Source organism: Leuresthes tenuis, unplaced genomic scaffold (genome assembly GCF_036924035.1).
Source record: "Leuresthes tenuis unplaced genomic scaffold, fLeuTen1.0.hap1 SCAF_4, whole genome shotgun sequence".
Lineage (NCBI taxonomy): Eukaryota > Metazoa > Chordata > Actinopteri > Atheriniformes > Atherinopsidae > Leuresthes > Leuresthes tenuis.
The window spans coordinates 15,006,358-15,021,755 of NW_027325358.1; the positions used below are offsets into that span (position 1 = coordinate 15,006,358).

At 43.2% G+C, this 15,398-nt stretch overlaps 1 protein-coding gene across 2 annotated transcripts; it reads right to left on the reverse strand.

Moving 5' to 3' along the window:
* Window positions 1–860: 860 nt before the first annotated feature.
* On the reverse strand, window positions 861–15,281 carry LOC140305772 (uncharacterized). 2 transcript variants are annotated; one of them, XM_072384752.1, is made up of 21 exons: window positions 14,141–15,281; window positions 13,251–13,350; window positions 13,034–13,073; window positions 10,576–10,617; window positions 10,336–10,424; window positions 10,132–10,228; window positions 9,828–9,970; window positions 9,453–9,625; window positions 9,114–9,217; window positions 8,670–9,022; window positions 8,488–8,551; window positions 8,240–8,294; window positions 8,102–8,150; window positions 7,681–8,004; window positions 7,438–7,533; window positions 5,299–6,919; window positions 4,047–4,663; window positions 3,846–3,916; window positions 3,639–3,741; window positions 2,786–2,904; window positions 861–2,743 (listed from the first exon to the last, which is right to left on the reverse strand). In XM_072384752.1, exons 1-21 carry the CDS (start codon window positions 14,304–14,306, stop codon window positions 1,887–1,889), a joined length of 5,283 nt encoding a protein of 1,760 aa, XP_072240853.1. In that variant the 5' UTR covers window positions 14,307–15,281; the 3' UTR covers window positions 861–1,886. The 2 variants fall into 2 exon arrangements, with proteins under 2 accessions (XP_072240853.1, XP_072240852.1); XM_072384751.1 differs by having other exon boundaries at window positions 4,047–4,666.
* Between the last annotated feature and the right edge of the window lie 117 nt (window positions 15,282–15,398).

Below are 15,398 nucleotides of genomic sequence, written 5' to 3' on the forward strand. Positions count from 1 at the left end.
GTGATGTATGCAATTTCACATTATCGTCACTGGATAGTAGTTAAAAGGTCAGCCATCTTCTATTCTTCTGTACTCAATTACAACAAATTCAAATATGTCATCCTTAAGGATAAATGTAAATTTATGAGATTGTATGTCGCAAAACAAATTAGAAATGTTCAAATAGCTCATATTCCTTTAACAGATCAGCTGTTTTCATAAATCTATAACTAGCAACCAGCTCCTTGAAGGTTTAAGTAACTCTACTGTATAAATAATACATTTCAATAAGATGGTCTAATTATGTGCACACTTTGTCAGCAGGAGCTCCAAAAGCTAAATCTGCCCCCAATTCGATTTAAGAAGGTTCAAGAGCTCAAACTTGAGGCGTTCTTTTTTCAAGGTTTTGACCAGTGTAAAATCGTATGTTGGTCAAGGGCATCAAAAGTTTAATATTAAACAATATCAACATCTATATATGGCTGTCACAGCACCATAACCATGACTACATGTGGAGAACAGATTTCTGCCCCTAAAGACAGGCCGAATACATCAAATGCAGCGAGTTTAACAAAGCGGAATGTGACGCACCGCCAAAGTAAAAGCCCAGAGTTTTCTCTGCTGTGTGTTTCTAGCCTCCTGTAGTTTTTACTGATCCCTCCCCTTAGCATTGGCTGCAGTCACATTTTTCACAGAACCTCAAACTTGGGACCAAATTTTTTATTTTTTATTTTTTACAATTGAATTTCTACATTTAAGCGTGTCCGGCCTTCCTTTGTGCCGCCGTCACGCGAGAGTTTTCAAACAAAGAAAACGCAGCCGAGACAATTACGTTGAGTCAAAAAAATTTTATTAAAAAAACAAAACAAAAAAAAGCTTACACCTCATTTTGTAAGAACACAGCCCTCCAACCCGTCACATTTCCCCAGACGGTTCACTTGCACACCAACACACACTCACTGACGAGTGATACACAGCGACTGCACCTTTGGAACAAAAACATGACAACTGATTTGTCTTTAAATAAGCACATCCTTGATTTATACAATCCAGTGTGGCGTGTGCATAAAGGTCTGCTTTCACTTTAAGAACTAAACTAGAGATTTTGTACATTTTAGCTCAACCGTTGATTTAATTAAAAGATTTCCTTTTGTTTGTTTGTTTTTTTTTTTTAAACCAGGTTACAAAACCTGGATTCAGTTTCGCACAGTGGTCATCGATCCAGAAATGTTGTTAAATGGCTGTCTTAAAAGATATTCAATGTTGAAAATGTTGAAAAATAATAGAAACTACTGGTAGGAAATGTGCTAAAACGTGCAAAACTGCTAGTAGAGTCCTTAAAAGAAAAGAAAAAAAGAGACATTATGGCCTTTAAAGCAGGGTTTTTCTATATCTTAGCACTGAAGAGCACACTGGGATGTGAGCAAAAACCAACTAAGGTGAAATTATATGAAGCATATGTTCATCTCTATTTACAAATTAAATCAAGTAGGAGGAAGAGCAGTTCCTCCTCTACAAAGAAGCAGTCACATCCCTGAGAACAGTTTGTTATTCCTACCATTTCAGATTCGTTACTGCGGGATCAGTTAATTGTCAAGTCCTTTCAGGTCAGCTTTAGTTTTATCACAATGAGTGCTTCACAGCATCAATCCAGAGTTTTTCATGACCCCAAATCAACAAAGAGCTTGTCATTTAAGAGACCTCAGCAGTTGTCCCGGTTCAGGTACAACAAAGAGAATGTCTTTGCACTGCAGCAACGCTAAGTATCAAAACAACGGCAAAGCAGCTCTCAACCAGTGTCGGGGACAGTCAAACGTCTGTTCATCCATTCCCTTCCAGTGGTATATGGAGCAGAATTGGCAGCTGTTATTTCCACAGCTTTTGGCCATCCTGTTAAACTGAGCCTGTTAGCACGGCGCCTCTTTCTCCGTCTTCTTCCCTTCGTCCTCTGCATCTTTGTCTTTGTTCTTTTTGTGTTTCTTCTTCTTGTGTTTGTGCTTCTTGGGCTCTCCTTCTTTCTCCTGACTGCCGTGTTTCTTGTGTTTCTTATGTTTTTTGTGTTTCTTATGTTTCTTTTTCTTCTTGTCTGCTGAGGTAGAGGCGGAGCCGCTGAGGTTGCTTAGCGTGGGGCTGTGGGAGGGCTGGCTGAGGGACAGACTCGGGCTGCCACTCCTCCCTCTTTCCGCCTCTGAGCCCTCACCTTCGCTGTAGTCGGGCACGAAAGCAGCTTCATCCGTCTCCCGCGTCAGATCGGAGCACAAACGCTGTCTCCTCGGCTCTGGGCCACGGTTGTCCTCTCGTCCTCCTCCTACTCTGCTTTCTGCTGCTCTCTCCTCCTTCACTGCAGTTCCTCGTCCCTCCTCTCTTCCTCCACCCCTTCTTTCCTCTTCTTTCACTGCAGATCTCCTTTCCTCTTTTGCTCCTCTTCCCTCCTCCCTTACGACTTTTGTTTTTGTTGGTTTATCCAAATCTGCCTGAGCAGTCCTGCTACTCTTCCCCTCCTCCCTTGGTGCCCTCGCTTTCTTTTCCTCCCTGATCACTCCTTTCCTCTCTTCCCTTGTAGCATCCCGGCCTTCGTTCCTGATAGGTTTGGGTGCCTCGGGGTGCCCCTCTCTGCCTCGGCTCCTTGGCAGCACAGGTGAGGGCTCCTTTGCGGGTGCAGGAAGCGCGTCATCCTGACCCTCTTCGTCATCTTCTCTCTCCCACTTGGAGCGTGGAGGCGGCTGAATGAGCGGCTCCTCTCTGGCCGGGCTGGGAGCTGGAGCTGGAGGTGGAGCTGGGGCTGGGGCTGGAGCTGGAGCTGGACTGACACTGGGACTGCGACCGCGGCTACCCACAGGACTCGACTGAGGCTGCTCTGCAGTTTTAGAGGATACACTCCTCTGGTCTTTTTCAGAGTCCTGCTTTTTTTCTTGAGTTGACCGACTGTGGAGAAAGCATTTAATACGATTACAAATAATTATTAGTTTTGTACAAAAACAAATGCCAGTATCACTGTAAATAGCTCCAAAATATATCAATAACAGTATTATAAAAGTCTGGGTGACAAAATGTTCAATAACAGTAACTACTCATAATTTCAGCTACTGCTATACATTCAACAATCATCTTGTTTCATGATAAACTGTTCAAATCCCCCAAATCTAAGCGCTTATCCTCAAACAAGACCAGAAAATTGCAGTTAAAGCTCATAGTTTTTCTGCTCCAATTATTTAAATTATTGACACAATACTTTCAGAGTTATATCCAGGAATGAATTTATCAACGGTTGATCAACGAATCAATTATTTAGCATTTGTCTCTTCTTTAAGTTGGTATTTTTGCCTAATATCTTTTTATTTGAATCAAATGTACTGAAACAAAAGCCTTGTTGAAAAGGCAATTTCTTAATTTGGATAATAAAACATGTACTTTAGTTCTTTCTTTAACAGTCAGTCCCGTTTGATCACAAGTCAAAGAAGGTAAATACAGACAACGACTACATGCTGCGGAACATTTCCCATTGATAACGAGTCGCTGACTGAAAATAAACTCAAGTCCGTTTTGTTTTTTTTGCAGAAAGAGAATACACCAACAACAAAATGTACCCAAGAACAAATGAATACATAACACTCAAACTTATTCCAGATCTCAGACTGTTATTAGCACAACAAACTCACCTGGCAGAGCTGGCCCTGTGGCTCGTCAGAGCCTTGCGACTGATCCTGGGTTTGCTTTTCACAGCTGCCTCTTTGCCATCTTTGAGTCCTGTCAAAGTTGGTCCTGTCAGAGGGAGGAGAACGGATATGGATTCAATGAATGCTTTATTAAATGCACAAGATAAAAATCAATCATCTCTAGCTGCACTTTACTGAGCTTTAAATTACCCTCTCTGTGAGCAGCAGCTGCTTTCTCTCCAGAGGGGACACTCCTCTCTGCTCTGTCCTTGGACGCACTCCTGGGAAATGAGAGAATATAATTACATCTATTAACAACTTTGTTCACAGACAGATCCAGTGCATCAGGCTTCCTTTCAGTCATGGATATGGATAGTGTTTTGACAAGCAGCAGAATATAAATGTAATAACCTGTCACTTTTAGCGGCTCTTTCTGACCCCTCTCCTTTGTCCTTGGAGGATGTGCTTGGTTTCTCCTGATGGTCTGAAAGTTTCTTGGTGACGGCACATTTCTCTCCGATGGTCATTTTATCGACACAGACAGACCTACCTCCCCCAACCACACTGCTGGAGTTTTTCCTTTCAGTCTTCTCTGACTTCTCTCCGTCTGTGTCTCTGTCCACTGCACCCTTCTGCGAGCCTGAGCCTGACCCAGAGACCCAGTCCCCGTCTCTGTCTCTGTCAGACCCAACATCTCTGTCTCTGTCTCTGTCAGAACCAGACGGTCTCTCTCGCTCTCTGTCCTGTCCAGAGTGTCTGTCCTGCTCTCTGTCCGACCCGTGGCGTCTTTCCCCAGCACTGCTCGGTCTCTCTCTGGAGACGCCCCTTTCCATAGATGCCGACGGTTCCTTTCTTCCAGCTCCATCTGTTGTACCACCGAGTCGGTCTCCTTCAGAGATGTGAGCCACAGCTGATCGATCCGAAGTGGAGGTCGTCTTCTCAGAGCCCGATTGCGTTCTCTCCGAGGATGCCGACTCAGTGCTGCCTCTTCTGCCCAGATCTCTGTTCAACTTTATTCTCCTCACCGGCTTCTGAGGACAAGAGCACAGCTTTTTAAGAGGGTTATGTCAGAAAATGTCAGCCTTTTTATAGCAGCGAATTCTGAAATAATGTGACAAAATTCATTTGCCTTTCTTTTGACATTGTCATTATTGAGGCTCTTTAAGCACAACGGTGGGGGCTGACAACGGAACAGAAACCCTTTCTCAGCATCCCATCTCAGGAAAACTGACGGTGGAGAAATGCATCCTCTAGAGTAAGGAGACTGATGCGAGGACAAGAAATAGGCCCCACTGCATAATCCTTAAAACGGAAAGCAGGGGGGCAAAAATTCCTGTGAGGACTCTGCAGGAGCAGAGAGGTGAAATTAGTCTGACCCAACAGGAAGCTCCTCTGATACTGGTATTAGAGGAATAAACCGATTAACCTATCCAGCCTGAAGTGGATTTTTTTACAGTCAAATCTTCTTCTGAGTAGATTTCCTTTGCATCTTTCTCATTTCACAGTGGCATCCATGTCCCATACAGGCAACTAACTTTGTATTTTGTTCAGAAAATGTACATAAAAACAAAATATCTCTTGTAAATTAGGCATGAAAAATGATCCACTAGTTTTCGTTTCGTATAGCACAGCAAAAAGTTGTATTGTGATGTATTGAGATTACCTGAATATCCATCAGAGGTCTAATGGATCCTCGATCTGCATCTCCCTGGCCCAGCTCACGTCTCCCTTGTGGGGGATGAAAACTTGACCTGTCGGAGGGAGGTGGGATTCTGTGGAGTGGGGGCTGATGGGACAGGTGTGAGTGAGAGATGACATCAACTCCCCCCCCAAACCCATCTATTCTCCTCAGCTTCCCAGGAGGAGGTCCGAGTATGGAACGACACTCGTCTCCCATCCTCCTCCTGCTATCCACTGGGGATGGAGCTCGGAGAAGGAGAGGGAGTCCGTGTTGATGGGGGAATGGAAGGAGACCAACGCTCAGCGGAGGATCTCTTCGACCACGCAGGTCGTGGCTCGATCGAGGGCCTTCGTGAAGAGAAGGATGAGGTAGAGGCAGATTCTGGGAGGAAACGGGAGGAGTCTTCATCACAACAGGCCTCACAGCAGAGCTTTTGGCCTTCTCCTTTTTAGGGGCAGTTGTGTTCGAGGCATCTTCTGGTTTGGTTTTCGTGGACTTCGTGGACAACGGTTTAGCAACAGATGAGGAAGAGGAAGATTCTTTCTTTTTGGTTACCACAGTCTCTCCAGTCTTTTTCTTCAACTTGTCACTCTTCACCTTCACAGTCTCAGTCTTAACTTTAGCCTTTGCCTTCTGATTCTTCTCTTTCTTCAATTTGTCAGACTGAGTCTTTGATACCGACTTGGTTGGGGGTTTAGCAGATGAAGCAGTGCTTTTAGAGGCTGGAGCTTTGGAGGTTGCAGAACTAACGGGTGGCCTTGAGGAGATGGGGGGCGTTTTCGTATTTGAAGCTATTTCATCCATTGGTTCGTCTCTAACAGGAGTAGCATCACCTCGGTCCAAAGACTGTTGCGATGGTTCTGCTTCATCTCCCGTCTTCTTCTTCTTTATTTTCTTTGACTTAAGAATTTTAGTGCTGGACTTGGTCCCTGATGAGGAGGAAGATGGGAGATGGTGAGGTGGAGCCCCTCGCTCTTCTCTCCCTCGTCTTCCTCTCCCCGCGGGTGAGTAGTCTCTGGACGATGAAGACATTTTGTCCCTCTCTCTGTCTCGGCTGCCATGACCTCTCTGATGCAGTGAGGGATGCTGGCTGTCGTAATCTTTGTAGTACTTGTTATACCAGTCTGCGTACTCCTTCTCCCACTGTCGATACCGCTCTCTTTCCCAGCGATCATGGCCTCCAGGATTGGGTCCCTTCAGATCAAACAGAGGCAACTCTCGAGGAGGTGGCTTTCGTCCACCAGGGCTGCGGCTCCTAAAGCCACCAGGGGAGCGTGAGCGTGACCTTGACCTGTAGGGTCCAGCTCCTTCTGCTCCGTCCCAGCCTCCTCCCCGGTAGGAAGGAGGAGAGCGCGGTGAGCCAGAGCGCCGGTAGCCGTAAGATCTTGAACGCGAGCGGGACCTTGTCCTTGAGCGTCCATAGCTGCGTCCATTTCGTCTTGAATATGGGGAGCGGGGATAAGACCGGCCGTGTGAACGTGAACGGGAGCGGGATCGACTCGGGGAAAACGAGTAAGACCTGGATCTTGACCTGGATCTGGATCTAGATCTAGAGCGAGAGTAGGGAGAGCGGCTGAACGGTGAGCGGCTGTATGAGCGGGGCCTGCAAGAAGCACATTATCAAAAGACAATTAACAAGGGGCTGAATGCATACGTAATCATTACAAGTACTACAGATCAACTAATAGTCTGTTTTTTGTTTTAAATCGCAGTTCAATCACATGATAACCTTCATGTGAGGAAGTATTAGTTCCGTTTTTTCTCTGGTTGCAATAAGTGACGACTGGTCGTCTCATTGGTGTTTTTCCTGCCTCAAAGCTTTTTCACACAAAGTATTTCCATCTCACTGTGTGCATGCATGAACTTTTTCAAAAGAATCAAACATCAGCAAATGTAAAAAAAACTGAAAAACTAGTGATTTTTTTTTTTTTTTAAATGTAATTTCCAACAGTTTTCTAATATCCAGCCACAAAATAAATAAATAAATAAATAATGATAAACATTGCAGAGTCAAATTCAGCTGACTGCAAGTTTGTACAGCAACCTGTGAGCACTGACTAATCAGTTGACTTCTGGTGTAGTAAGGTAACCGATTTTATTTTGCCCGTGTAATAAAGTTACCTGGGATAAAAAGGTCTCCGGCTCTTTGGTGATTTTCTGTTCTTAATAAGCTCTTCATGGAAGTCTTTAGTAAATTCATCCAGCTTGGATGTAACTCTGTAAATACAAAGACAAATCATTCATGCATGTCCATAAAACCAACAACAAGCGACATTGTATTCAGTGTAGTTTTTTTTTTTTTTTAAAAAAAACATCAGCCACTGTGACTTATCAATGAACTCAAAACAAAAAGAAACAACTCACTTGTCTTGTCTGTGGTGCCTCTGTCGGTAGAAATCGTCCTTAGAGAGAAGGGGCTGTGACAGGGATGGTGGTAAAGATAGAGGAGGGGGCTGGGTACCGGGGGCAACCCAGGGAGGGTTTAGCCCCGGTGGTCCAGGGCCAAAAACAGGCTGTGGTGGGTAACTGATGGTAGGTGGAGGGATAAGGCCAGGGCCAGAATTGTAGGGAGGCGGGTAGGTCTGTGGTGGGGGAGGGTACAGGAGGGATGGGTAGATCTGAGGAGCAGGTGCAGGAGGTGGAGCTGTCGGCAAGTGAGTGGAGGGGTGCTCCCCTCTAATTCTGTACCTGATAAAAAGAGAAGGACATTAAGCTTTATAAGACTGACACACTGCAAACAAATAGATAACAGACAGGCCAACAGACAAGGCTGGTCAAGACTTACCAATTTCTGTTTCCTCCTCTTTGAGAGTGGTTGGCTCGTGACTGGTGACCTAACAGAGCAAAGACACAGTGTTACTTTTCTTTCCCAGCCTTTTCTTCAGGCTCAATGAATCTCAGACTAATAAATTCAACCTCTGACCTGAAGGATGATGTCTTGCGGGGGGCAGGTGGCCAATAACGGGTAAACTGTAGCTCTGTGGAGGAATTTATAGTGGAAAAAAAAAGTAAATATCTTCAAGAAAAGTCAAGAATTCTTGATTTGGAACAAATGTTTGCTGATAACAATCAAAGGACCCTTTGTAGCACAGAATTATAAGCACGTCAACTCCAAATCTCTCTTGTCAAAACAACACCAAAGCACTGCTGTTCAGGTGATGATGGACCTACCTGCGAGACACTTTCTGGGGTTCCTGAAGAGTCTTGTGTCACAGCAGGCTCTGGATCAGTCTCACTAAAACAAACAGACAAACATGACTGGTAAAAATAGCTCCTGAAACCTCAGTTTGCAATTTCATCAAAGCATAAGCACACCACCACACCACCTTCCACTAAAAGCTGACCGAACATACCCCGGTGGAGGTGGTTCACCCTGGCTGGTGGTGAGCACAGGAGAATGGCGGTCAACAACAGGTGCTGGGGCTGGCGAAGCATCTTTTTCTTCAACAGCAGCAACATGAGGAAGACTAGGAGCAGTAGTAGCAGCAGGGGCAGCAGTAGTGGGTGCAGGAAGAGGGACCTTTGCTTTAGGGGCTGTGGGTGCGCTTGTGGAAGAAGAGTTAGAAGCATTGACCAGAAGAGGATCCTGCTGTCTTGACTGCAGAGGCCTGACCAGCTGGGGGCGCGGTGGAGGAGGGGCTGCATGCTGGAGTTGCTTGCGCCCATGTTTGGTGTATCCTGTTTCATTCTTAAAGTTGTTTACAGCCTACATGACAAGAAACAGATATTTCATCAGTTTTCAAAAACATTCCAAGCAAAATCAACTAAATCAGAACAAAGCATCTGAAGTGACCGACCTGTCGAAGAAACTTGTTGGCAATGAGATTGTCGGGTGAAACATCAGACTGTTTGCATGTGAAGCAGATGTGCTCCTCTGAGTCCAACAAGGCAGTCCTGATACCTGAAAACAGGCAAACAATAGGATATAAGCTCGTATCCATTTCAGAAGGAATTTATTTATTTATTTTAAACAATAAAAGACCGAGTGGGAAATCACAACTGCACGACTGAGCTAACAAAATGAATCAAGACCGCAATGTGACAGAGGCCGCTGACAACTCTGAACATCTGCGGTTATATACTTCAAATAACCTTTTACAAGGTTACTAACTGACGGTCAATGGTGAAGAACTCACAGTCGTCGCAGTAACTGTTTCCACAGCAGGGTATCACGACGGCGTCCGTCATCAGGTCATTGCAGATCGGACACAAGAGTTCGTCAGGGATTGGGTCGTTGTCATCCTCGGACGACGACTGGTCGTGTGGAACAAATGGAGGGCGCTCTTTCTTTCCTTGAGCATATGCCTCCCTTTAAAAAAAAAAAAAGAAAAAAAGAAAATAAGATGCAATTTTTCATGTCGAGGTTAGCTGTCAGATATAAAACTGCAGTGATTAATAAAAACAAAAACTGTGGACACTTGACTTTTGAGAAGAGAAACCTACAAAACTGGAAACAAAAGACACATGCTGTACATCTGAGAGAAAGCCCTGTATTTGCGGTTAAAACGTACGCATCTATGGCAGGTATGGCATATTCTCCAGTGCTCGTCAGCATGGCTCCTTTGGTCCCCGGTTCTGCTTTCACCATGAAGCTCTGTGGGATGCCCTTACTGATTCTCACAGGCTTGGGCCCATCCACACTTTTATCCTGCACCTGAAAATGAAAAATAAATATATAAATCAAATATTAGCATCGTGTAAAGTGTGAAAAAATGCTTTGAGGTTAAAAAAAAAAAAAAAAAAAAAAAAAGAAAAAGAAACATGATAAAGAGTTGAACCACAGACAACAACAACCAAACAATAACTGAGTATTACCATCAGCATGGGGCAGTGCCGAATGTAGTGACCTGCCTTCCCACATCGAAAGCAGGTATAGTTAGCAGGTGGGGGTCCGACTGCCTTCTTAGAGTAACTGAAGAGACAAATCGAGTTAGATTTATTGGAACTACTGAAAACAATGGGGGGGAATACAGATTCATAAGCTTGGGGTTCAGGAATAAAGTGTGAGTTTTTACTGACTGGATAGGATCATATTCGTGGTTTGATTGGGACATCATAGCCTTAATCTTGTCCTCCTCTGACGCATTTGCATCAACCAGGTTTGCGGTCTAAAAACACATAACGGAGAGAGGTGAAATTTAGAGGAAAAAGAGGATATCCACTCCTCCCAAAGGGGGGGAATAAAATTTAAAAAGCCATCTATTCAGACTTAGGGAAAGAAATACATGGAAGAACAGTAATGATGTACACAAACGCTACCTTGGCAAGCTGGGCGAGAGACATAGAAGGAGAAGAATCCGTCTGCAGGAGAATCAGAATATATAAATTAAAGGTGTTAATGTCCATCTGACATACACTGGAAGAGCCCAGATAGTTCCACACCATATCTGTGTCCAGTCCACTCAAGTCTGTCCAAAAACAGGGCTTTTGTTGCACACGTAATGCAAATGAAATGATGCAGGTTGAAACAATTGAGCTTGGATTACAGACTATCTTCATGATGTTCACCCCCCTTATTGAGCGCCACAATTCTTTGAAAAATCCAGAAAAGAACGCGAAACGCCTCCCGCTTGCGTTGGTCTAAAGTCATAAACGGAAAAATTAAAACACACGGATAAACTACACGTAAAACCGATTGGTTTTTTAAAAGCAAAGTGTTCTTACTGACGGCACTTCTGCTCTTTCTTCCACGTGTTAGAAATGCGTTACACCTCGCTCACAAAATGTTACCTTTTGTGCTCAGAGTCATTTCTCAAATACTGCCTGCAAACTTGAGAAATCCAAATGTCTGCACTATTTGTGACTGTCGCTGAATCAGTATCATTCCATATTTCTGAGCTACATTGACATCTAACAGGTAAAGTGTACTCGTTCTCCTACTACACCTAAGCACTCAGCCTAGAACCGCTTATTATCAGTACTTTCAATCTTCTTCTTGAACACACCGAACCTTCCAAACTACGAGGGCTCGTCAATAAGCTCTTAAAAATAAATAAATAAAAAAGCAGCACCTAGCACATCGTGCAGTTTCCTTTCACCAGACCGTGGGGATTTAAGGTTTTGCACCACCTAGTCAAAAGCAGCTGTCACAACTGTCTCAAACTCTTTCAACTGTTCAAGATTCATTTCTGGAAACCTAATGAGCTGGCAGGGAAAGTTGCCAACCGGTTTAAAAAAAAAAAATTAATTAATTTAAAGAAATGCTAACACTGTAAAGTATCAAAGATTTATGGCCGGTAAGACAAAAGTGTTCACTTCTCTTCTTAGAATTAGCCTGATGAAGGAAAAAGTAACAAAGTCAGCAATCTCTCAAAGTGTCCCCTAAAACAGCCCTACACTACAAGAGAGTTAAAGAGGTGACACGTCAGCAACACCGCACAGGAGTCGGAATTAGGAAGAAAAAAAAAAAGAAAAAAAAAAAAGGTCCGTTAGTAAATAAACGAAGGAGCAGGGTGGGGTGTCCATCATGATCAGCAGGGCTCGGAGGAAACACTGGTTATTGCAGTATGCTGTGGAGGGAACACACAGGGATCTGGTGCAAGCGGTTCTGACACCGAACCGCTGAACAACTTTATTGACAGGTTCTGCAGCTTACAGCTTACAGGACACACTACACCAGTATACTTCTCACTGCAGCAACCATGGAGGGCCTCCAGAGAGTGACAGGGCATTCACTTTACTGATTATGTGTTTCAGTAATTTGTGATCGTGTCACAATATTACAGGTCAGAGGCCAAATCACAGCATCTTTCGTATCAAAACCAGCTTCTCACTGATTCCCCATACTACAGTTGTAATAACACACTTTGAACTTGTACTGGTTTCTTTGCAAAAGAGGCACTTAGAATCTAAACGACTTTTGTGCAGGATAAAAATGTGTGAGCCTTAGAAGTTCAAGGATGATGTGCAGTCCATACTAGATGCAAAACAGAACATCTTCATGATGAAATTGTACAAGACAAAAACAATTGACAATAGTTGTTACCGAACAACAGATCTGAGAATAAATGTTTAGCAGGGTGAGCTTTTGAACTCCAAGAAAAGGCAACTGGAAAACCTAATCCACTCACACAAATTTAGTCTTGTAAATGCAATCAGAGTTAATTACAATCAATCCCAGCCACACTTTACTTCTTTAACCAGATAATAAATAAAAAGTATTTACAAAAAAAAAAAAAAAGACAATAAATCATCAGTACAAAAATACCATAGTTTCCTTTTACAAATCCCCTCAAAATACATTTGCCTGACCTGAAGCAGGCTACAAAAACCATTTCATTATGAAATACAGTCACTTTTAAAGAAGTTCTCAGGAAATAATAATGTGGCAACAGTTCAACAGTTAATCAGTTCAATGCATTTAACAAAAGAAACGATGGTGGCTCGTCTGTCGTTTGTCATAACTAAGTCTCAGACAGCCACATTGTACTTTAATCTGCTAATTTCAAAATAGAAACAAAACCACGTTGTTGTTTTTTTTTTAGAAACAATACACTATATTAACTATAGTGACTCCAGGAAACCCTCCCCAAAAAAGACATCAAAGAACATATAGAAGTTGAAATTTGAACACAAATGTAGCAAACACACAGTGAACAAAAGATACAACTCGATTTTTGTTGACAGAATGTTCTCGAGAAAGGTGTTTAAAGCCAGATAGAGTGGGATAGTAAGAGGTGAGGAGGAGAGAGTGTTGTTTTGGGTTTGTTTTACATACGGGTCTAGAAGATCCCACAACAGCTGTGTCAGAACGATCTCTGCAGAAACAAAGAAAGAAAACCATCAGCCGGGAGTCCGCAGCCAGCCAAAGGATAAAGTTTCTAATAACTCCAATAACTGGAAATATTATAAAAATGATGTTTGTAAAGAGATGATCTCCATTTAAATGTTTCAATTACCAGTAAGTAATAATTTTGTATTATAAGTATACGCACACAATGAACGTCCTGCCAGCAGGCTTTACACCTCCGATTGGAGTGCGGCGGACGATCACAGATGAGTGTTTCGGGATGTGGGCTTCATCGTCTGTGTACTCTATAAAACACAACAGAGATCATTAGAAAACACACAACCTCGCGATACCTGAACAGCAACACCGACATTCATTCATCAGACCACAAAGCATTAGTGGAATTTGGAGTAAGGCGTCAAAGCAGACGCAAAAACTGGTTAATGCATATCTGATGCTTTCATGGCTATTTTTTCACTTGATTCTTGGATGTTTTGGCTGCCATGGTCTCTCACTCTTTATGAAAACAAGAGGCAGAAGTCAGAAATGATACAACTACATATTTAGTCTCGCAGGCACTACAGATTGCAGCTTTACTCAGGATTGTGCGACTCAACAGCCAACAATCACACACACTGACGTCTTAAAACATGTAAACCAACAGGTTTAGGAGTAGTTGACACCAAAATAGTTCAAATGTCTAGAGTTTGAAAGTTAATCAGTAGATATTACTCAGTATTCGAACAATGAGTCTGTTGCAGACTTCTATTTTCAGAATGGCAACAGAGGACAACCTGCAAGTGTTATAGCAATACCCCCACTCGCCCCTATAAGATCAAATAAATGATTACATTCTAATATCAATTGGTTTATTTTTTTTAAATCATGAAAACAATATTTAGTTGCAGGGCAACACAGCAGACTGCATGTCATAAATTACAACAAAGAGGAAAAAAAAAACATTAAACCCATTTTCAACCCACAAACCAGTGTTCAAAATACCAGCCTACGAACCACCATTATCTCCTGACAATCTGATTATAATTGGATTACTCGTTTCTCTGGCATCATGTTGTGTGTCGGTAGGTGAGTTACCTTCTCGAGTCTGCGCATTGGTGATCTGCAGGTCGCAGTCCGTGGCCTTGAGGCGCTCCCGGGACATAATCTGTCTTTTAAGCTCGTTGAGGGTGATATGCAGCCCATCGAAAGTGACTGTGTTGTAGTCCAGTTTGGAAGAAAACTTATAGTGAACACACGACATTTTTACAAGTCTAAGCAAAGGTCAATCAAGTACAAGTGGGGTGTAAAAAAAAAAACACAGGCCTGTCATAAGAAAATGAAACAGCGTCAACACTGAACACAGGAGCTAAATGTGGTGACTTTAATGGGAAAACCTGAATATTCGCTGAAACAGTGGACAAAGAAAGGGATAAAATGGGAAACGGTTCAGCTCGCAGATGACGAGGGAGTCCTTGTTAATGCCAAAGAAAAATGAACGAGGTCTGAGGCCAGAGCGCCATTGAGAGACACCGGGTACCTCGCCAGTCCTTTAAAGTCCAATAAAACACACCAGAGAGCGACCAAATCCAAGAGAGTCCATGCAGCACAATAAATTTCTATTACATGGATGTAAATTAGACCAAGTCCGTGGTGAACTGTCCTTGATGGAAAGCCCAAACCGCCACGCTGCGAGCCGCTTGTGTAGCTAGCAGCGGGCCTCGGGTTTCCAGAGCAGCAGTCCTTGGGGCAATGTTTTGCTTTTCTGATACAGTCCTTAATTATCAAATATAGAGAAACACTATTGAGACCCTCGAAAAGTCCACAAAACTTCCAAAACGAGTCCACAATGTTTACGTTACTGCAGTTAAGACTTCAAAAATATTTTCAGAAATCGTCCAGTTCCGTGTTAATATTTAAATGGCTACCGTTAGCATGCTATACATGAAGATAAGCTAATCCTGCCTCGCCACTGAACACATTATGAAACACCAATGGCCTAACAAAAGCTAACAGCTAGTGGTTAACGGAGCTATGCTAATGTTGTTAGCTGTCAAATAGTCTATCTAAATCCACCGGTTTTGCAGTCAGGGAGCAAAAGTTCCTCTTCGATCCAAGATAATTTTCCACCACGAAAAACAGTTATCCAGATGATTCTTCAGTGAAAATCCATAAAATCCATTTCGGTGGTCCGAGTTGCTCCTCTCCTCGCTGTTTCATCAAAATGGCGCTGGACGGAACCGGATGTAACCAGGGTTTTACAAAGAGTGCATTAAAAAACAAGAGACTTGTCCCCACTCATAGGCGGCTGAGCACCGATTTAAGTAGAAGGAAATTATTTTGAATGCATGATTTT

What these genes read in the sequence shown, in the direction of transcription:
- LOC140305772 (XM_072384751.1), bottom strand. Translation starts at nt 14,306, where the DNA reads ATGTCGTGTGTTCACTATAAGTTTTCTTCCAAACTGGACTACAACACA. An exon ending in CAATGCGCAGACTCGAGAAG is followed by an intron (nt 13,351 to 14,140) that starts GTAACTCACCTA and finishes TGTGTTTTATAG; the next exon opens with AGTACACAGACGATGAAGCC. An exon ending in CGGAGACCTTTTTATCCCAG is followed by an intron (nt 6,920 to 7,437) that starts GTAACTTTATTA and finishes TGCTTCTTGCAG; the next exon opens with GCCCCGCTCATACAGCCGCT.